Source organism: Lagopus muta, unplaced genomic scaffold (assembly GCF_023343835.1).
Source record: "Lagopus muta isolate bLagMut1 unplaced genomic scaffold, bLagMut1 primary scaffold_111, whole genome shotgun sequence".
Lineage (NCBI taxonomy): Eukaryota > Metazoa > Chordata > Aves > Galliformes > Phasianidae > Lagopus > Lagopus muta.
The window spans coordinates 1-15,499 of NW_026040179.1; the positions used below are offsets into that span (position 1 = coordinate 1).

Here is a 15,499-nt window from a genome sequence, read left to right on the forward strand (position 1 = left end):
ATTTTTGCACAGTTTGGTCCATTTTTTGCCCATCTCTCAATCTCTTTGGATTTTGATGATAAATCAAGAAAAGTTTGGGTCAATATTTGCATAATTTGGTCCTTCTTCCCCCCCCCCCCCCCCCCCCTTCCCATTTTTGGGTTTCGTTTGAGAAAATAGAAATTTTAATTTTTTTTTTTTTGTGATGAAGAAAATGGGAAGAAAAAATGAAATAAAAAAAAGACGTTTTGTTGGTTTTTGTTCTTGAGAAAAAAGAAAATTTGCCCCCTTTTTTTTTTTTTTTTTTTTTTTTTTTTTTTTTTTAGGAAAAGGAAATTTCCATTTCAGTGTGAGACAAAAGGAGCTTCTGGTCAATATTTACTAATAATTAAATAATTTCCATAATTAAGAATTACTGTGGCGTGTTAATGATGGCCCCAGTGGTCACCTTTGTAACGCCGTAATTAATTATCTCCATATATATAGCTATAAAATATATAAAATAAAATATATAAAATAAAATATAGAATAAAATACATAAAATAAAATATAGAATAAAATACATAAAATAAAAAATAAAATAAAATATAGAATAAAATACATAAAACAAAAAAATAAAATAAAATATATAAAATAAAATGTAGAATAAAATATAAAATATAACGTAGAATAAAACATAGAAATATTTAAAAATATTTAAAAAATAAAAATATGAAATAATTACTAACAAATAATTATCACAACTAATGGTGATTACAAAATATTAACGATGACCAGGGTTTATCAGCTTCCTATGTGCCATCATTATTACTAATAAGATGATAATTACAGTAATTGCAAGCTGTTGGCAATGGCCTCAGTTTACCACCTTCCTATGTGAAGCTGTCACCACAGATCCCTATAAATAATGACATCATGAATATTAATGATCACCGCAATTATTAATTACGGGTATTAATAAAGGCTGCAATTTATCGCCCCCACCGATAAAACCCGATATCAAAACAGCAACCAGAACGCAGAGCCGATTTCTGTGCGAAGCTCCTCCAAAACCCCCACGAATAAAAAACCTCCCCCCATTTCTGCCTTGATTCCAATCTGCTCCAATTCACAGAGCACCAAAAAAATCCTTTTTTTTTCTTTTCATTTTTTAACCAAATTCCTCATTTTTCACCCCAAGAACGTGGAGAACCTCTACGGCGTTCAGACCTTCTTCCTGTGCCTGGAGGACAACTCGGGGGCCTCGCTGGGTGTCTTCCTGCTCAACAGCAACCCCATGGGTGAGCCTCCACCAAAACCCTGCCCCTCAAATCTCTCTTTTTTGGGGCTTTTCCATCCATATTTTTGGACCTCGGGCTTTTTCTGATCGTTGCAATGATAATTTGGTTGGGTTTTTTTTGGGGGGGTGATGGGGGGAGGTGGCGCCGCAGGGCGATTTGGGGATGTAAGCTGGCAGGTTTCAGGTTGGAGGTTTCAGGTTGGAGGTTTCAGGTTGGAGGTTTCAGGTTGGAGGTTTCAGGTTGGAGGTTTCAGATTTGAGGTTTCAGATTGGAGGTTTCAGATTTGAGGTTTCAGATTTGAGGTTTAATTTTCGGGTTCAAGGTTTGAATTCAAGATTTAAGATTCAAGATTTGAGATTTGAGGTTTCAGATTTGGGTTTAACTTTCGGGTTTGAGGATTGAATTTGAGTTGAGATTCAAGGTTTGAGATTTGAGGTTTCAGATTTGAGATTTGGGTTTGATTTTCGGGATCAGGGTTTGAATTCAAGATTTAGGATTCAAGATTTGAGATTTGGGTTTAACTTTTGGGTTTGAGGCTTGATGTGAGATTCATGGTTTAAGATTTGGGTTTGAGATGAGATTTGGATTTCAGATTTGAGGTTTAATTTTTGGGTTTGAGGTTTGAATTCGAGATTTAAGATTCAAGATTTGAGATTTGAGGTTTCAGATTTGGGTTTAACTTTCGGGTTTGAGGCTTGAAGTTGAGTTGAGATTCAAGGTTTGAGATTTGGGTTTGAGATTTGAGGTTTCAGATTTGAGGTTTGGGTTTAATTTTCGGGTTCAGGGTTTGAATTCAAGATTTAAGATTCAGGATTTGAGATTTGAGGTTTCAGATTTGAGATTTGGGTTTAATTTTTGGGTTCGAGGTTTGAATTCGAGATTTAGGATTCAAGATTTGAGATTTGAGGTTCTGGATTTGAGATTTGTGTTTAATACTCGGGTTTGAGGCTTGAAATTGAGATGTGAGATTCAGGATTTGAGATTTGGGTTTGAGATGTAGGGCTTGAAGTTGGAGATTTGAATTTGAGATTTGGCATTTGAGATTTTAATTCAAGATGTAGGATGTGAGATTTGACGTTTGGGTTTGAAATGGAAGATTTGAGATTTAAGATTTGAGATTCAGGCTCTCAGATTTGAGGTTTCGGATTTGAGCTTTGAGTTTTACTTAATATTCAGGTTTGAGGTTGGAATTTGAGATTTAAGATTCAAGATTTGAGATTTGAGGTTTCGGATTTGAGATTTGAGTTTAATTTCCGGGTTTGAAGCTTGATTTGAGATGTGAGATTCAAGGTTTAAGATTTGGGTTTGAGATGAGATTTGGATTCAAGATTTGATGTTTCAGATCTGAGATTTGGGTTTAATATTCGGGTTCGAGGTTTGAATTCGAGATTTAGGATTCAAGATTTGAGATTTGAGGTATTGGATTTGAGATTTGGGTTTAATATTTGGATTTGAGGTTTGAATTCGAGATGTGTGATTCAAGATTTGAGATTTGGGTTTGAAGTTGGAGATTTGAATTTGAAATTTAAGATTTAAGATTTTAAGATGCAGGATGTGAGATTTGATGTTTGGGTTTGAAATGGAAGATTGGAGATTTAAGATTTGAGATTCAAGTCTGAGTTTGGGTTTGAGATTTGAGGTTTTGGATTTGAGATCTGGGTTTAATTTTCAGGTTTGAGGTTTGAATCCGAGATTTAAGGTTCAAGATTTGAGATTTGGGTTTGAGATTTCAATTTGAGACTTAGGATATGAGATCTGAATTCAAGATTTAGGATTTCGGATTTGAGATTTGGGTTTGAGATGGAAGACTCGAGATTTGAGGTTTGGGATTTGAGGTTCAAAATACGAGATTTGAGATACAGGATTTGAGATTTAAGATTTGGTTTTGAGGCTTGAATGTAAGGTTTCAGATTTGGGTTTAATATTCGAGTTTGAGGCTTAAATTCAAGATTAAAGATTTGAGATTTAAGGCATGAGATTTAAGGTTTGAGGTTTGGGTTTAATTGGGTTTGAGGTCTGAGTTTGAGATTTAAGATTTGAGATTTGAGATTTGGGTTTGATATTTTAAGTTAAGATGTAGGATTTGAGATTTGAGGTTTAGAATTTGAGGTTTAAGGCTTGGGATTTGAGGTTTGGGGTTTGAGACTTGAGACTGAGGATTTGGGATACAGGATTTGAGATTTAAGGTTTGGGATCTGAGATCTGGGCGCGAGGTTTGGGTTTGAGGCTTGAAGTGGGAGGTTTAAGGTCTGAGATTTGGGTTCGAGGGTTTGAATTTGTGTTTGAGGTTAGAATTCAACCTTGAATTGGAGCCTTAAGGCTGCGTGACTGAATTTGTGATTTGGATTTGGGGTCTGAATTTGAGATTCGAGGTTTGAGGCTTTCATTTGGGGGGTCGTTGGGGGGTGTTTTGGGTTTGGGGCTTGAGGCTGAGGGTGAAGCTTTGAGATTTAAATTTAAACCTGCTTTTTTTTTTTTTCCTGCTGCACTCACAGTTTCCCCCTCGTTGTCCTTAGAGATGGGCGCCCGAATCCCAAAATATTCACACATCTCTCAAACCTGATAAATGAATGAGAAATTCTGCTGCTGGGTTTCCTTCTGGCATGGCTCAATCTTTTCTCCTCGCCCAGATTTTTTCACACCAGCGAACCAATATTTCAGGAACAACGCGTTGATTTGGTTCTGGGGGGATTTTGCCTTGCAGAGTTTGTCGTGCAGCCGACCCCGGCCGTCACCTATCGCACCATCGGGGGGGTCCTGGATTTTTATGTCATTTTGGGTGACACCCCTGAGCACGTGGTGCAGGAGTACGTCAAGGTGGGTGTGTGCACCCAAATCTCCCATCTGGAGCACTCAGCAACCCATTTGGGGCACCCAAATTCCCCTTGGGGCCACACAAGTCACCCTGGGGGGCACCCAAATCCCATTTAGGGGCATCCTCATATTGCGTGGGAGCGCCCAAATTTGGAGTTCCCCAAAATACCATCTGGGGAGCCCTCGAACCCCTGGGGGTATCCAAATTCCCCTTAGGGGCAATCAGATCCCACCCAGGGATGCCCAAATCCATTTGTAGCACCCAAATCCCACTTGGGGCACCCAGTGGCCAATGGGGGAACCCAAATCCCCCCGGGGGGCACCCTAAAACCCATGGAGGCACACAAAACCCATATTGGGGCACCCAAATCCCATTTGGGGCACCCAGGAGCACTTGGAGACACCCAGATCCTCTTTGGGGGCATCCTAGAACTCATGGGAGCACCCAAATCCCCCCATTGGATCACCCAAATCCCATCTGGGGAATCTTAGGACCTATGGAGGCACCCAAACCCCCCACTGGGGCACCCAAATGCTCCCTTGGGGCACCCAAATTTCATTTGGGACACCTGAATCCCCCATTGGGTCACCAAAATCCCCTTTGGGGCATCCTAGAACCCATTGGGACACCCAAATCCCCCATTGGGGCACCCAAATCCCATCTGGGGAATCCTAGGATCCATGGAGGCACCCAAATGCTCCACTGGGGCACCCAAATCCCATCTGGGGCAACCTAGAACCCATTGGGACACCCAAATCCCATTTGGGGCTCCCAGTAGCACTTGGAGACACCCAAATCCTGTTTGGGGCATCCTAGAACCCATGGGGACACCCAAACTCCCCAATGGGGACACCCAAATCCCATTGGGGCACCCAAGACCCATTTGGGACACCCGGTCGTCCAGTGGCGCACCCAAATCCATTGGGACAACCCATATCCCATTCTAACCCCATTTTGGGGTGCAGAAGGTGTCAGTCCCCCCCCAGCCCTGATCTCTTTGGGTTTTTTTTCCCCCAGCTGGTCGGGATGCCGGTGATGCCCTCCTACTGGTCGCTCGGCTTCCAGCTCAGCCGCTATGATTACGGCTCCCTGGATGAAGTGAAGGCGGTGGTGGAGCGGAACCGAGCCGTCGGGCTGCCCTACGTGAGTCCAAACTCATAGAATCACTGAACCACAGATGGCCTGGGTTGAAAAGGACCACAATAATCATCCAGTTCCAACCCCCCTGCTGTGTGCAGGTCGCCAACCTGCAGCCCAGGCTGCCCAGAGCCACATCCAGCCTGGCCTCCAATGCCTGCAGGGTTGGGGCATCCACAGCCTCCTTGGGCAACCTGTGCCAGTGCCTCACCGCCCTCTGGGGGAAAAACTTCCCCCTAACATCCAACCTCAACCTCCCCTGTCTTGCTTTAAACCCTTGTCCTATCGCCATCCGCCCTCACAAACAGCCATCCCCCCTCCTATTTATACTCCCTTTGAGTACTGGAAGGCCGCAGTGAGGTCTCTCTGTGCAGCTTCCCTTCTCCAAGCTGAACAAGCCCAGTTCCCTCAACCTTTTCTTATAGGAGAGCGGCTCCAGCCCTCTGAGCATCTCAGTGCTCCTCTGAGCATCTTTGTTACTCTCTGAGCATCTCAGTGGCCTTCTGACCATTTTAGTGGCCTTATGACCATCTTTGTTACCCTCTGACCGTGTTTATTACCCTCTGAGCATCTCAGTGCTCCTCTGACCATCTTCGTTACCCTCTGAGCATCTCAGTGGCCCTCTGAACATCTTTATGACCCTCTGAGCATCTCAGTGCTCCTCTGACAATCTTTGTTACCCTCTGACCATCTTTATTACCCTCTGAGCATCTCAGTGCTCCTCTGACCATCTTTGTTGCTCTCTGAGCATCTCAGTGGCCCTCTGACCATCTTCATTACCCTCTGAGCATCTCAGTGGCCTTCTGACCATTTTAATGGCCTTCTGACCATCTTCGTTACCCTCTGACCATCTCTGTTACTCTCTGAGCATCTCAGTGCTCCTCTGACCATCTTCATTACCCTCAGAGCATCTCAGTGGCCTTATGACCATCTTTGTTACCCTCTGACCGTGTTTATTACCCTCTGAGCATCTCAGTGCTGCTCTGACCATCTTTGTTACTCTCTGAGCATCTCAGTGCTCTTCTGACCATCTTTGTTACTCTCTGACCATCTCAAGTGGCCTTATGACCATCTTTGTTTCCCTCTGACCATCTTTGTTACTCTCTGACCATCTCAGTGCTCCTCTGACCATCTTCATTACCCTCAGAGCATCTCAGTGCCCCTCTGACCATCTTTATTACCCTCTGAGCATTTCAGTGGCCTTATGACCTTTTTAGTGGCCTTATGACCATCTTTTTCGCCCTCTGATCATCTTCATTACCCTCAGAGCATCTCAGTGCCCCTCTGACCATCTTCATTACCCTCTGACCATCTCAGTACCCTCTGACCATCTCAGTGGCCTTCTGACCATCTTTATTACCCTCTGACCATCTTTATTATCCTCTGACCATCTTTATTATCCTCTGAGCATCTTTGTTACCCTCTGACCATCCTTATTACCCTCTGACCATCTTTATTACCCTCTGACCATCCTTATTACCCTCTGACCATCTCACTGCCCTCCTCTGGACCTGCTCCAAGAGCTCCACATCTTTCCTGCTCTGGGGGCTGCAGACCTGGACTCAGTGCTGCAGATGGGGCCTCACAAGAGCTGAGTAGAGGGTGACCATCACCTCCCCCCTCCCTGCTGGCCGCCCTTTTATTAATGCAGCCCAGAACACCGCTGGCTTTCCGGGCTGCAAGCTGCTGGCTCACGTCCATCTCCTCCGACCTGGGGGATCCTCCTCTGCAGGGCTGCTTTCAAGGAGATCTTCCCCCATTCTGTACAAATCCCTGGCGTTGCCCCGACCCAAACGCAGCGCGTGGCCTTTTGGAACCCCGCCGTGTTCACGTGGGGCCACTTCCCCCCCTGCCCAGCTCCCTTCCTTTCAGCGCATCGATTACTGTGGTTTGACTCGAGCTCAAACGTTGCAGGTCAGGCAGGGATCTCAGGGGCGGCAGCAAAGTTTGCTGTTGCGATGGGGGCCGCGCGCCCCCTACTGGCAAGGTCAGCAAAACGCATTCCACGACACAATTCCACACCACTGCTTTTTTCTCCCCATTTCTCCCCAGGTTTTTCTCCCAATTTGCACCATTTCCCACCATTACTTCCTTCATATCCTTCATTTCTCCCCCTTTTTTTCCTCCCCCTTTTTTTCCTCCCCTTTTTTCCTCCCCCTTTTTTTCTCCCCCTTTTTTCTCCCCCTTTTTTCTCCCCCTTTTTTCTCCCCTTTTTTCTCCCCCTTTTTTCTCCCCTTTTTTCTCCCCCTTTTTTTCTCCCCCCTTTTTCCTTCCCCTTTTTTTTCTCCCCCTTTTTTTTCTCCCCCTTTTTTTTCTCCCCCTTTTTTTTCTCCCCCTTTTTTTTCTCCCCCTTTTTTTCCTCCCCCTTTTTTTCTCCCCCTTTTTTTTTCCCCCCTTTTTTCCCCCCTTTTTTTCTCCCCATTTGCACCGTTTCCCACCATTACTTCCTTCATATCCTTCATTTCTCCCCCTTTTTTCCCTCCCCATTTTTTACTTCTTCCCATTTTTTTTCTCCTCGTTTCTCCCCAATTTTTTCTCCCAATTTCTCCCCAGTTTGCACCATTTCCCACCATTACTTCCTTCATATCCTTCATTTCTCCCCATTTTTTCAACCCATTTTTCCTCCCCATTTTTTCCTCCCCATTTTTTCCTCTACATTTTTTCCTCCACATTCATTTCTCCCCAATTTTTTCTCCCCATTATTCCTCTCCATTTTGCACTGTTTCCCACCATTACTTCCTTCATACCCTTCATTTCTCCCCATTTTTCCCCCCCCATTTTTCCCCCCCCATTTTTTCCTCCCCATTTTTTCCCTCCATTTCCCCCCCATTTTTTCCCCCCCATTTTTTCCCCCCCCATTTTTCCCCCCCATTTTTTCCCTCCCCTTTTTTCCCTCCCCATTTTTTACTTCTCTCCGTTTATTTCTCCCCATTTCTCCCCATTTTTTTCTCCCAATTTCTCCCCAATTTGCACCATTTCCCACCATTACTTCCTTCATACCCTCCATTTCTCCCCTTCCTTTCATTTCTCCCCCTTCCTTTCCTTTCTCCCCTCCATTTCTCCCCTTCATTTCTCCCCATTTTTCCCTCCCCATTCATTTCCTTTCTCCCCATTCATTTCCTTTCTCCCCTTCCTTTCCTTTCTCCCCATTCATTTCATTTCTCCCCTCCATTTCTCCCCTCCATTTCTCCCCATTTTTCCCTCCCCATTATTTCTCCCCTTCCTTTCCTTTCTCCCCTTCCTTTCTCCCCTTCCTTTCCTTTCTCCCCTTCCTTTCTCCCCTTCCTTTCCTTTCTCCCCTTCCTTTCCTTTCTCCCCTCCATTTCTCCCCTCCATTTCTCCCCATTCATTTCTCCCCATTTCTCCCCTCCTCCCCAGGACGTGCAGTGCATCGACATCGACTCCATGGATGGCAAGAAGGATTTCACCTACGACAAGGTGAAGTTCCAGGATCTGCCCGACTTCCAGAGCTTTTTGCACGCCCACAACCAGAAATACATCATCATCCTGGTGAGCAGCTCTTCCTCCTCCTTCCTTCTCCATTTTTCTCTTATTCTTTTTTCCCCCTTTTCCTTTTTTCCCCTTTTCTTCCGATTCTGTTTTCCTTTTTTTTTTTCTTTTTTATCCCTTTTTTCCTTTCTTTCCTTCTTATTTTTTCCTTTTTTCTTCTTCTTATTCTTTTTTTTCCTTTTTCTCCTTATTTTTTTCTCCATTCTTCCTCTTTTTATTCTATTTTCCATTTTCTTCCTGTTATTTTTTCTTTTTTTCTCTTTTTCCCCTTTTTCTTTTTTCTTTTCCCCCTTTCTCTTCTTATTCCTTTTTCTTTTTTTTCCTTATTTTTCCATTTTTTCTTCTTATTCTATCCCCCTCTTTCCTTTTCTATTCCTTTTTTCCCCTTTTTCTTCTTTTTTTTATCATCTCATTCTTTATATCTCCTTCCCATTCTTTTTTTTTCCATTTTTTTCTTATTCTTTTTTTCCTTTTTCCTTACATTTTTTCATTTTTTTCCTCTTCTTATTCTTTTTTCCTTTTTTTTCTCTTATTCTTTTTTTCCCTATTTTTTCCCTTTTTCCCCCTTTTTCTTTTTTTCCCTTTTCCTTTTTTCCCCTTTTTCCTTTTTTCCCCTTTTTCCTTTTTCCCCTTTTTCCTTTTTTCCCTTTATCCTTTTTTCCTCTTTTTCTTCTTATTCTTTTTCCTTCTTTCCTCATTGTTTTTTTTCTCTTCCTATTCTGTTTCCTTTTTTTTCTTCCTATTCCTTTTTCCTTTTCCTTTCTTCTTCCTTTTTCCCCCCTTTTTTCCCTCTTTTCCCTCCCCTTTTTCTTTTCATTCCCTTCTCATTTTTATTTTCCATTTCTTCCTTTTTCCTTCTTACCCTTTTTTTCTTCCTGCGAGAAACGCTCGAAGAGAGCAGCAAATTTTATTCATTATTGCCCCCTGGTGGCCGGAGGAAGAAATTGCGCAGCGGTCAGTGAAATCCGCTCCGTTCCAAGCCCTGAATCCAACAGTGACACCAATCCTGGATCCCAACCTCACCATCCTCCCAGTGCTGCTGCTCCCCCCCCTTTCCGTCCCCTCCTTTCCCCCCTCCCCCCCCTTTTTCCTCCCCCTCCTTTTCCTCCCCCCTCCTTTTCCTCCCCCCCTCCTTTTCCTCCCCCCCTTCCTTTTCCTCCCCCCCCTCCTTTTCCTCCCCCCCCCTTTTCCTCCCCCCCCTTTTCCTCCCCCCCCTTTTCCTCCCCCCCTTTTCCTCCCCCCCTCCCTTTTCTTCCCCCCCTTTTCTTCCCCCCCTTTTCTTCCCCCCCCCTTTCCTCCCCCCCCTTTTCCTCCCCCCCCTTTTCCTCCCCCCCTTTTCCTCCCCCCCTTTTCCTCCCCCCCCCTTTTCCTCCCCCCCCCTTTTCCTCCCCCCCCCCTTTTCCTCCCCCCCCTTTTCCTCCCCCCCCCTTTTCCTCCCCCCCCTTTTCCTCCCCCCCCTTTTCCTCCCCCCCCCTTTTCCTCCCCCCCCCTTTTCCTCCCCCCCCTCCTTTTCCTCCCCCCCCTTTTTCCTCCCCCCCCCTTTTTCCTCCCCCCCCTTTTCCTCCCCCCCCCTTTTCCTCCCCCCCCCTTTTCCTCCCCCCCCTTTTCCTCCCCCCCTTTTCCTCCCCCCCTTTTCCTCCCCCCCCTTTTCCTCCCCCCCCCCTTTCCTCCCCCCCCCTTTTCCTCCCCCCCCTTTTCCTCCCCCCCCCCTTTTCCTTCTCCCCCCTTTTCCTTCTCCCCCCTTTTCCTTCCCCCCCATTTCCTCCTCTTTTTCCTCTCCCCTTTCCCCCCCTTCTTCTTTTTCCTTCACACTTTTTTCTCACTTCTCTTTTTTTTCCTCCCTTTTCCATTTTTCCCCCCTTTCCCCCTTTTCCTTCACTCCTTCATCTTCCTTTCTCATATCCTCCCTCCCAAACACCGCACAGCTCACACTGACACCACAAAATTCGCACAATACAGAAACTCACTGTTAAACAGGAGCCAATATTTCCTTCAAAAACAAACCCAGGCTTTTGGGAGTCATTTCTCTCATTATTTCAGTCGGTTTCCCCCCCTTCCCCCCCCCATTTTAGGACGCCGCCATCAGCACGGAGCCCCTCTCAGATGGGTCACCCTATGAAACCTACGAGAGAGGAGAGAGCCAGAAAGTTTGGGTCAACGCGTCGGACGGCGTCACAGCGCTGGTGGGAGAGGTGAGGAAATCCCTGCAGGTCAGACCTTCAGATCTTGGGGGTCCCCCACCCTTTTCCTTCCTCCCTTTTTCCTCCCCCCTCCTTTTCCTCCCCCCCCTTTCCCCCCCCTTTTTCCCCCCTTCCCCCCCTTTCCCCCCCTTTCCCCCCCCTTTTCCTCCCCCCTTTTCCTCCCCCCTTTTCCTCCCCCCTTTCCCCACCTTTCCCCCCCTTTCCCCCCCTTTCCCCCCCTTTCCCCCCCCTTTCCCCCCCCCTTTCCCCCCCCCTTTCCCCCCCCCTTTTCCTCCCCCCTTTCCCCCCCTTTCCCCCCCTTTTCCCCCCCCTTTCCCCCCCTTACCCTCCCTTTCCCCCCCTTTCCCACCCCCCTTCCCCCCCCCCCTTTTCCCCCCCCTGTTTCCTATTATTTCCCCATCTTTAGATTTCCCTTCTTTCCCCCCTTTCTTTCCCACCTCCCCATTTCCCAGATTTCCCCTTCATTTCCCATCATTTCCCCACTTCCCCAGGCGCTCATTTTCCCTTTTTCCTTCTTATTTTCCCCCATTTTTCCCCCTTTTCCCCCATTTCCCAGGTCTGGCCCGGCCCAACGGTGTTCCCCGACTTCACAAACCCTGCAGTCACCAGCTGGTGGGTTGAGGAGTGCAGAATCTTCCATTCCATGGTTCCCTACGACGGCATCTGGATCGTAAGGGGGATTAATTATTAATTTTCATCATCTTCCTCATTCCCACTCCCATTTCCTAACCCTAAACCCCCACCCCCACCCCAATTTTTATCTTTTCCTCATTTCTCCTCATTTTTATCTCCTCATTTCTCCTCATTTGTATCTTCTCCCCATTTCTCCTGCTTTAATTATTCCTCTTTGGCAGGACATGAATGAGGTCGCGAGTTTCGTGGCCGGATCCCGCGACGGCTGTGAGCAGAACGATTGGAACTTCCCCCCCTACACCCCCCGTGAGTCTGAAGCATTTTGGGGGGTGAAAAACTCCAAATTCGGGGGGGTGGGAGGGAGGCAGAGCCGCTTTGCTGCCAATTTTGGGGGGGGTTCGTTGTCGTTTGGGTGTCACAAAAAGCGTGGATGAGTCGAAGCGTGGAGACGTGTTTGAAAATTGGGAGGTTGGCGACGGAGGGTTTGGGGGTGAAGGGTGAGGATGGGAGGGATTGAAAATGGAGTTTTGGGATGGGGTTTAAAAAGAGGTTTGCTGTGAAAATGTGAAAAATGGGAGGGGTTGGAAATGGGGAGGGTTGGAAATTTGGAGGTTTGGAAATGAGGAGGTTTGAAGATGGAAAAGTTTGGAAATGGGGAGGGTTTGAAAATGGGGAGGTTTGGAAATGGGGAGGTTTGGAAATTGGGCATTTGAAAATAGAAAGGTTTGGAAATGAGAAGTGTTGGAAATTGGGGGTTTGGAAATAGAAAGGTTTGGAAATGGGGAGGGTTTGAAAATGGGGAGGGTTGGAAATGGGGAGGGTTGGAAATTGGGGGGGTTTGAAAATTGAGAGGGTTGAAAATGGGAGGGTTGGAGATGGGGGGGTGGAAATTTGGGGGGGGTTGGCAATGGGGAGGGTTTGAAAATGAGGAGGTTTGGAAATTGGGGGCTTTGGAAATGAGGAGGTTTGGAAATTGAGAGGGTTGGAAATGGGAAGATTTGGAAACTGGGGGGTTTGGAAAATGAGGGTTTGGAAATTGGGGGGATTCAAAATAGAAAAGTTTGGAAATTGAAAGGATTTGGAAATGTGGAGGGTTGATAATTGGTAGGGCTGGAAATGGGAAGGTTTGGAAATGGGGAGGGAAGGGGAGGGAAGGGGAGGGAAGGGGAGGGAAGGGGAGGAGAGGAGAGGAGAGGAGAGGAGAGGAGAGGAGAGGAGAGGAGAGGAGAGGCAAACGCTTAAAAATGACAGGTTTAAAAGCAGAAGTTTTATAAAAATAAGAGGATTTAATATAGAGAGGTTGGAAAGCAGGAGGTTCTAATTAGCAGCACGGCAGTTAATTGGGTCTCTGATGGCAGACGTGGTGGAGCGGCTGCTGTTCTCGAAGACGATGTGCATGGATGCAGTGCAGCAGTGGGGCCGTCAGTACGACACCCACAACCTCTACGGATATTCCATGATCCTCTCCACGCAGCAGTAAGGACAATTCCTCTTCCTCCCTCCCCCCAAAAAAGGGGCAGTACAACATCTGTCCTTCATTAAGATTGGTTTTAATTAATGAGGAGCGCAAATCGGGAAGGTGTGGGCGTCCAGGGATGGGATCTCTTGAAACTGGGATCGAAGTTGGAATCGTTTTTGATTCTCTGTCAAAAAGTGGAAGTGATTCTCACAGATCTGAGTGGGAAATTCTGGAGACCTGAAGGGAAAATTTTGTGTGGAAAACTCGCCTGGAAATGTGAATCATTTTTTGGAGCGCGTTTTGCAATCAGAAATCAGAATTCAGTTCTGGTTTTGATGTCTTGAAATGGGAAACTTTGAGACCTGACTGGGAAGTTACGAGATTTCGATTGGAATTGGAATGAAATGTTTTGAAATTGCAATGAGGACTTTGGAAATCCGGTTCAAAATCCTTAAGGCTTTAATTGTTTTTATAGACTTAAACACATTTGTGTGGAAATCTGCTTTTATGTATTCGTAGTCATTCATAAGTTTGCGTGGAAATTTGAGTCGTATTTTGAACCTCACTTTGAAATTGGAGACCCGTTTTTCAAACCTGGTTTTGATATTTTGAGATCTGAGTGGGGAATTTTCAGTTCTGAACCAGGAACTCTGAAATCTGGACTGAAATCTTAGAGGTCAGAATCGAAATCGGAACAAAATCTTTTGAAATTGGGTCGAGGTGCTTTGAAATCTGAACTGAAATCCTGGAGATTTTAATTGTTGGCATTTTTTTTTGACGTTAGGATGGAAAACAGAATCGTATTTTGAATTTCATTTTGAAAGCGGAAATCAATTTTTCAAATCAGATTTGGAAATTTTGTGACCTGAACCGAAATTCTTGAGATCTGACTTGGAATTGGAACAGAATGTTTTGAAATTGGGTTGAGGTGTTTTGAAATCTGAGTTGAAATCCTGGAGATTTCGGTTTGTTTCTTTTTGTTTGTTTGTTTTTCATTCGGATGGAAAATTGCGTCGTATTTTGAATTTGGTTTTTTAAATCGGAGATGAATTCTTCAAATCTGATCCGGCAATCTTGAGATCCGCGTGGAAATTTTGAGATCTGAGCTGAAATTTTAGAGACCAGAACTGAAATTTGAACAAAATGTTCTGAAATTCGAATGAGATCCTTTGAAATCTGAATTGAAATCCTTGATATTAACCTTTTTTTTTCTTTTTTTTTTTAATGGATGGAAATTTCAATCACGTTTTGAATTTCTCTTTGAAATTCAAGATACATTTTTTCCATCTGAATCCCGGATTTTGAAGTCTCCAATTAAATTTTTGGGATCCAAATTCGGAGTTGAAGAAAACGTTCTAAAATTGGGATAAGGGGCTTTGAGTTTCACTGTGAAGTCTTTGTGATTTTAGTCGTTTTCGTCAGCAGAATTAACATGAGTTGAAATTTGAATGGCATTTTGAAACAGGAAATGAACTTCCGGATTCTGAATTGCAAAATTTGAAATCCAAGCGGAAATTTTTTGAGATCTGAATTCGGATTTGAATGGAATGTTTTGAAATTCAAATGAGATGCTTTGAAGTTCAAATTAAATTGATATTTGATTTTTTTTTTAATTAGAATTTAAGTTTTGGAGGATTCGAGCTGAAATTTAAATGGATTTTTAAAAAATTGAATTGATCTTTGAATGGAGGTTTGTTTTTTTTTGTTTGTTTTTTTAAATTTGAATCGTTCCTTGAAATTTGAACGGATGTCGGCAATTTGAGCCGAAACGTTTCAAAGTCATGTGGAAATCTGAGTGGACATCTTTCAAATTCATGTGGAAATTTAACCGGACATCTTTCAAATTGAGATTGAAATTTGAATCAAAATGTTTCAAATTCACCTCAAACTTTGAATTGAAAAGTTTGAAATTCACCTTGAAATTTGAATTGTTTGGAAGCTTTGAAAGCTGAAGGCGCTGCTGGCAGTAACTCAAAATCCTTTGGTTTATTTATTATTATTTTTCTTACCCAATTCTGCCTTTTTGAGGGACTTTTGTTTGGTCATTTTGGTTTATTTATTATTATTGTTTTTTACCCAATTCTGCCTTTTTGAGGGACTTTTGTTTGGTCATTTGTGTTTTTTTTTAGGGCCATTGAAGCCGTGTTTCCTGGCAAACGAAGTTTCCTCCTCTCGAGGTCGACGTTTGTGGGGTCGGGGAAGTACTCAGGGCATTGGCTGGGCGACAACACGGCATCATGGGACCAGCTGAAGTGGTCGATCCCCGGAATTCTGGAATTCGGGCTCTTTGGGATCCCCTATGTATGAAATTATCTCTTTTTTTGTAGCTTTTAACCGATTTGTGAGAATTTGTTGGGCACAAATCCGTCTGCACGAAGCTCTTTGGATCATGGGACGGCCTTCAAAGATGATTTATTTATTCACCCCAATTCTGTTTTGAAATCCGAGTTTTGAAATCCAGATTTTGGAAAAAACGGATTTCTCA

At 44.6% G+C, this 15,499-nt stretch overlaps 1 protein-coding gene across 1 annotated transcript in view; it reads left to right on the top strand.

The window, feature by feature from the left end:
- Positions 1-1,159: 1,159 nt before the first annotated feature.
- LOC125687598 (maltase-glucoamylase-like) overlaps positions 1,160-15,499 on the top strand; it is a gene marked incomplete at its 5' end in the record, with an annotated part of 85,852 nt that continues 71,512 nt past the window's right edge. The window contains 9 exons of the mRNA XM_048932797.1: positions 1,160-1,259; positions 3,964-4,076; positions 5,092-5,217; positions 8,590-8,721; positions 10,794-10,913; positions 11,479-11,592; positions 11,777-11,861; positions 12,914-13,031; positions 15,144-15,315. Of these exons, the coding sequence (XP_048788754.1) occupies positions 1,160-1,259; positions 3,964-4,076; positions 5,092-5,217; positions 8,590-8,721; positions 10,794-10,913; positions 11,479-11,592; positions 11,777-11,861; positions 12,914-13,031; positions 15,144-15,315 (1,080 nt within the window). The remainder of the gene's footprint in view (positions 1,260-3,963; positions 4,077-5,091; positions 5,218-8,589; positions 8,722-10,793; positions 10,914-11,478; positions 11,593-11,776; positions 11,862-12,913; positions 13,032-15,143; positions 15,316-15,499) is intronic.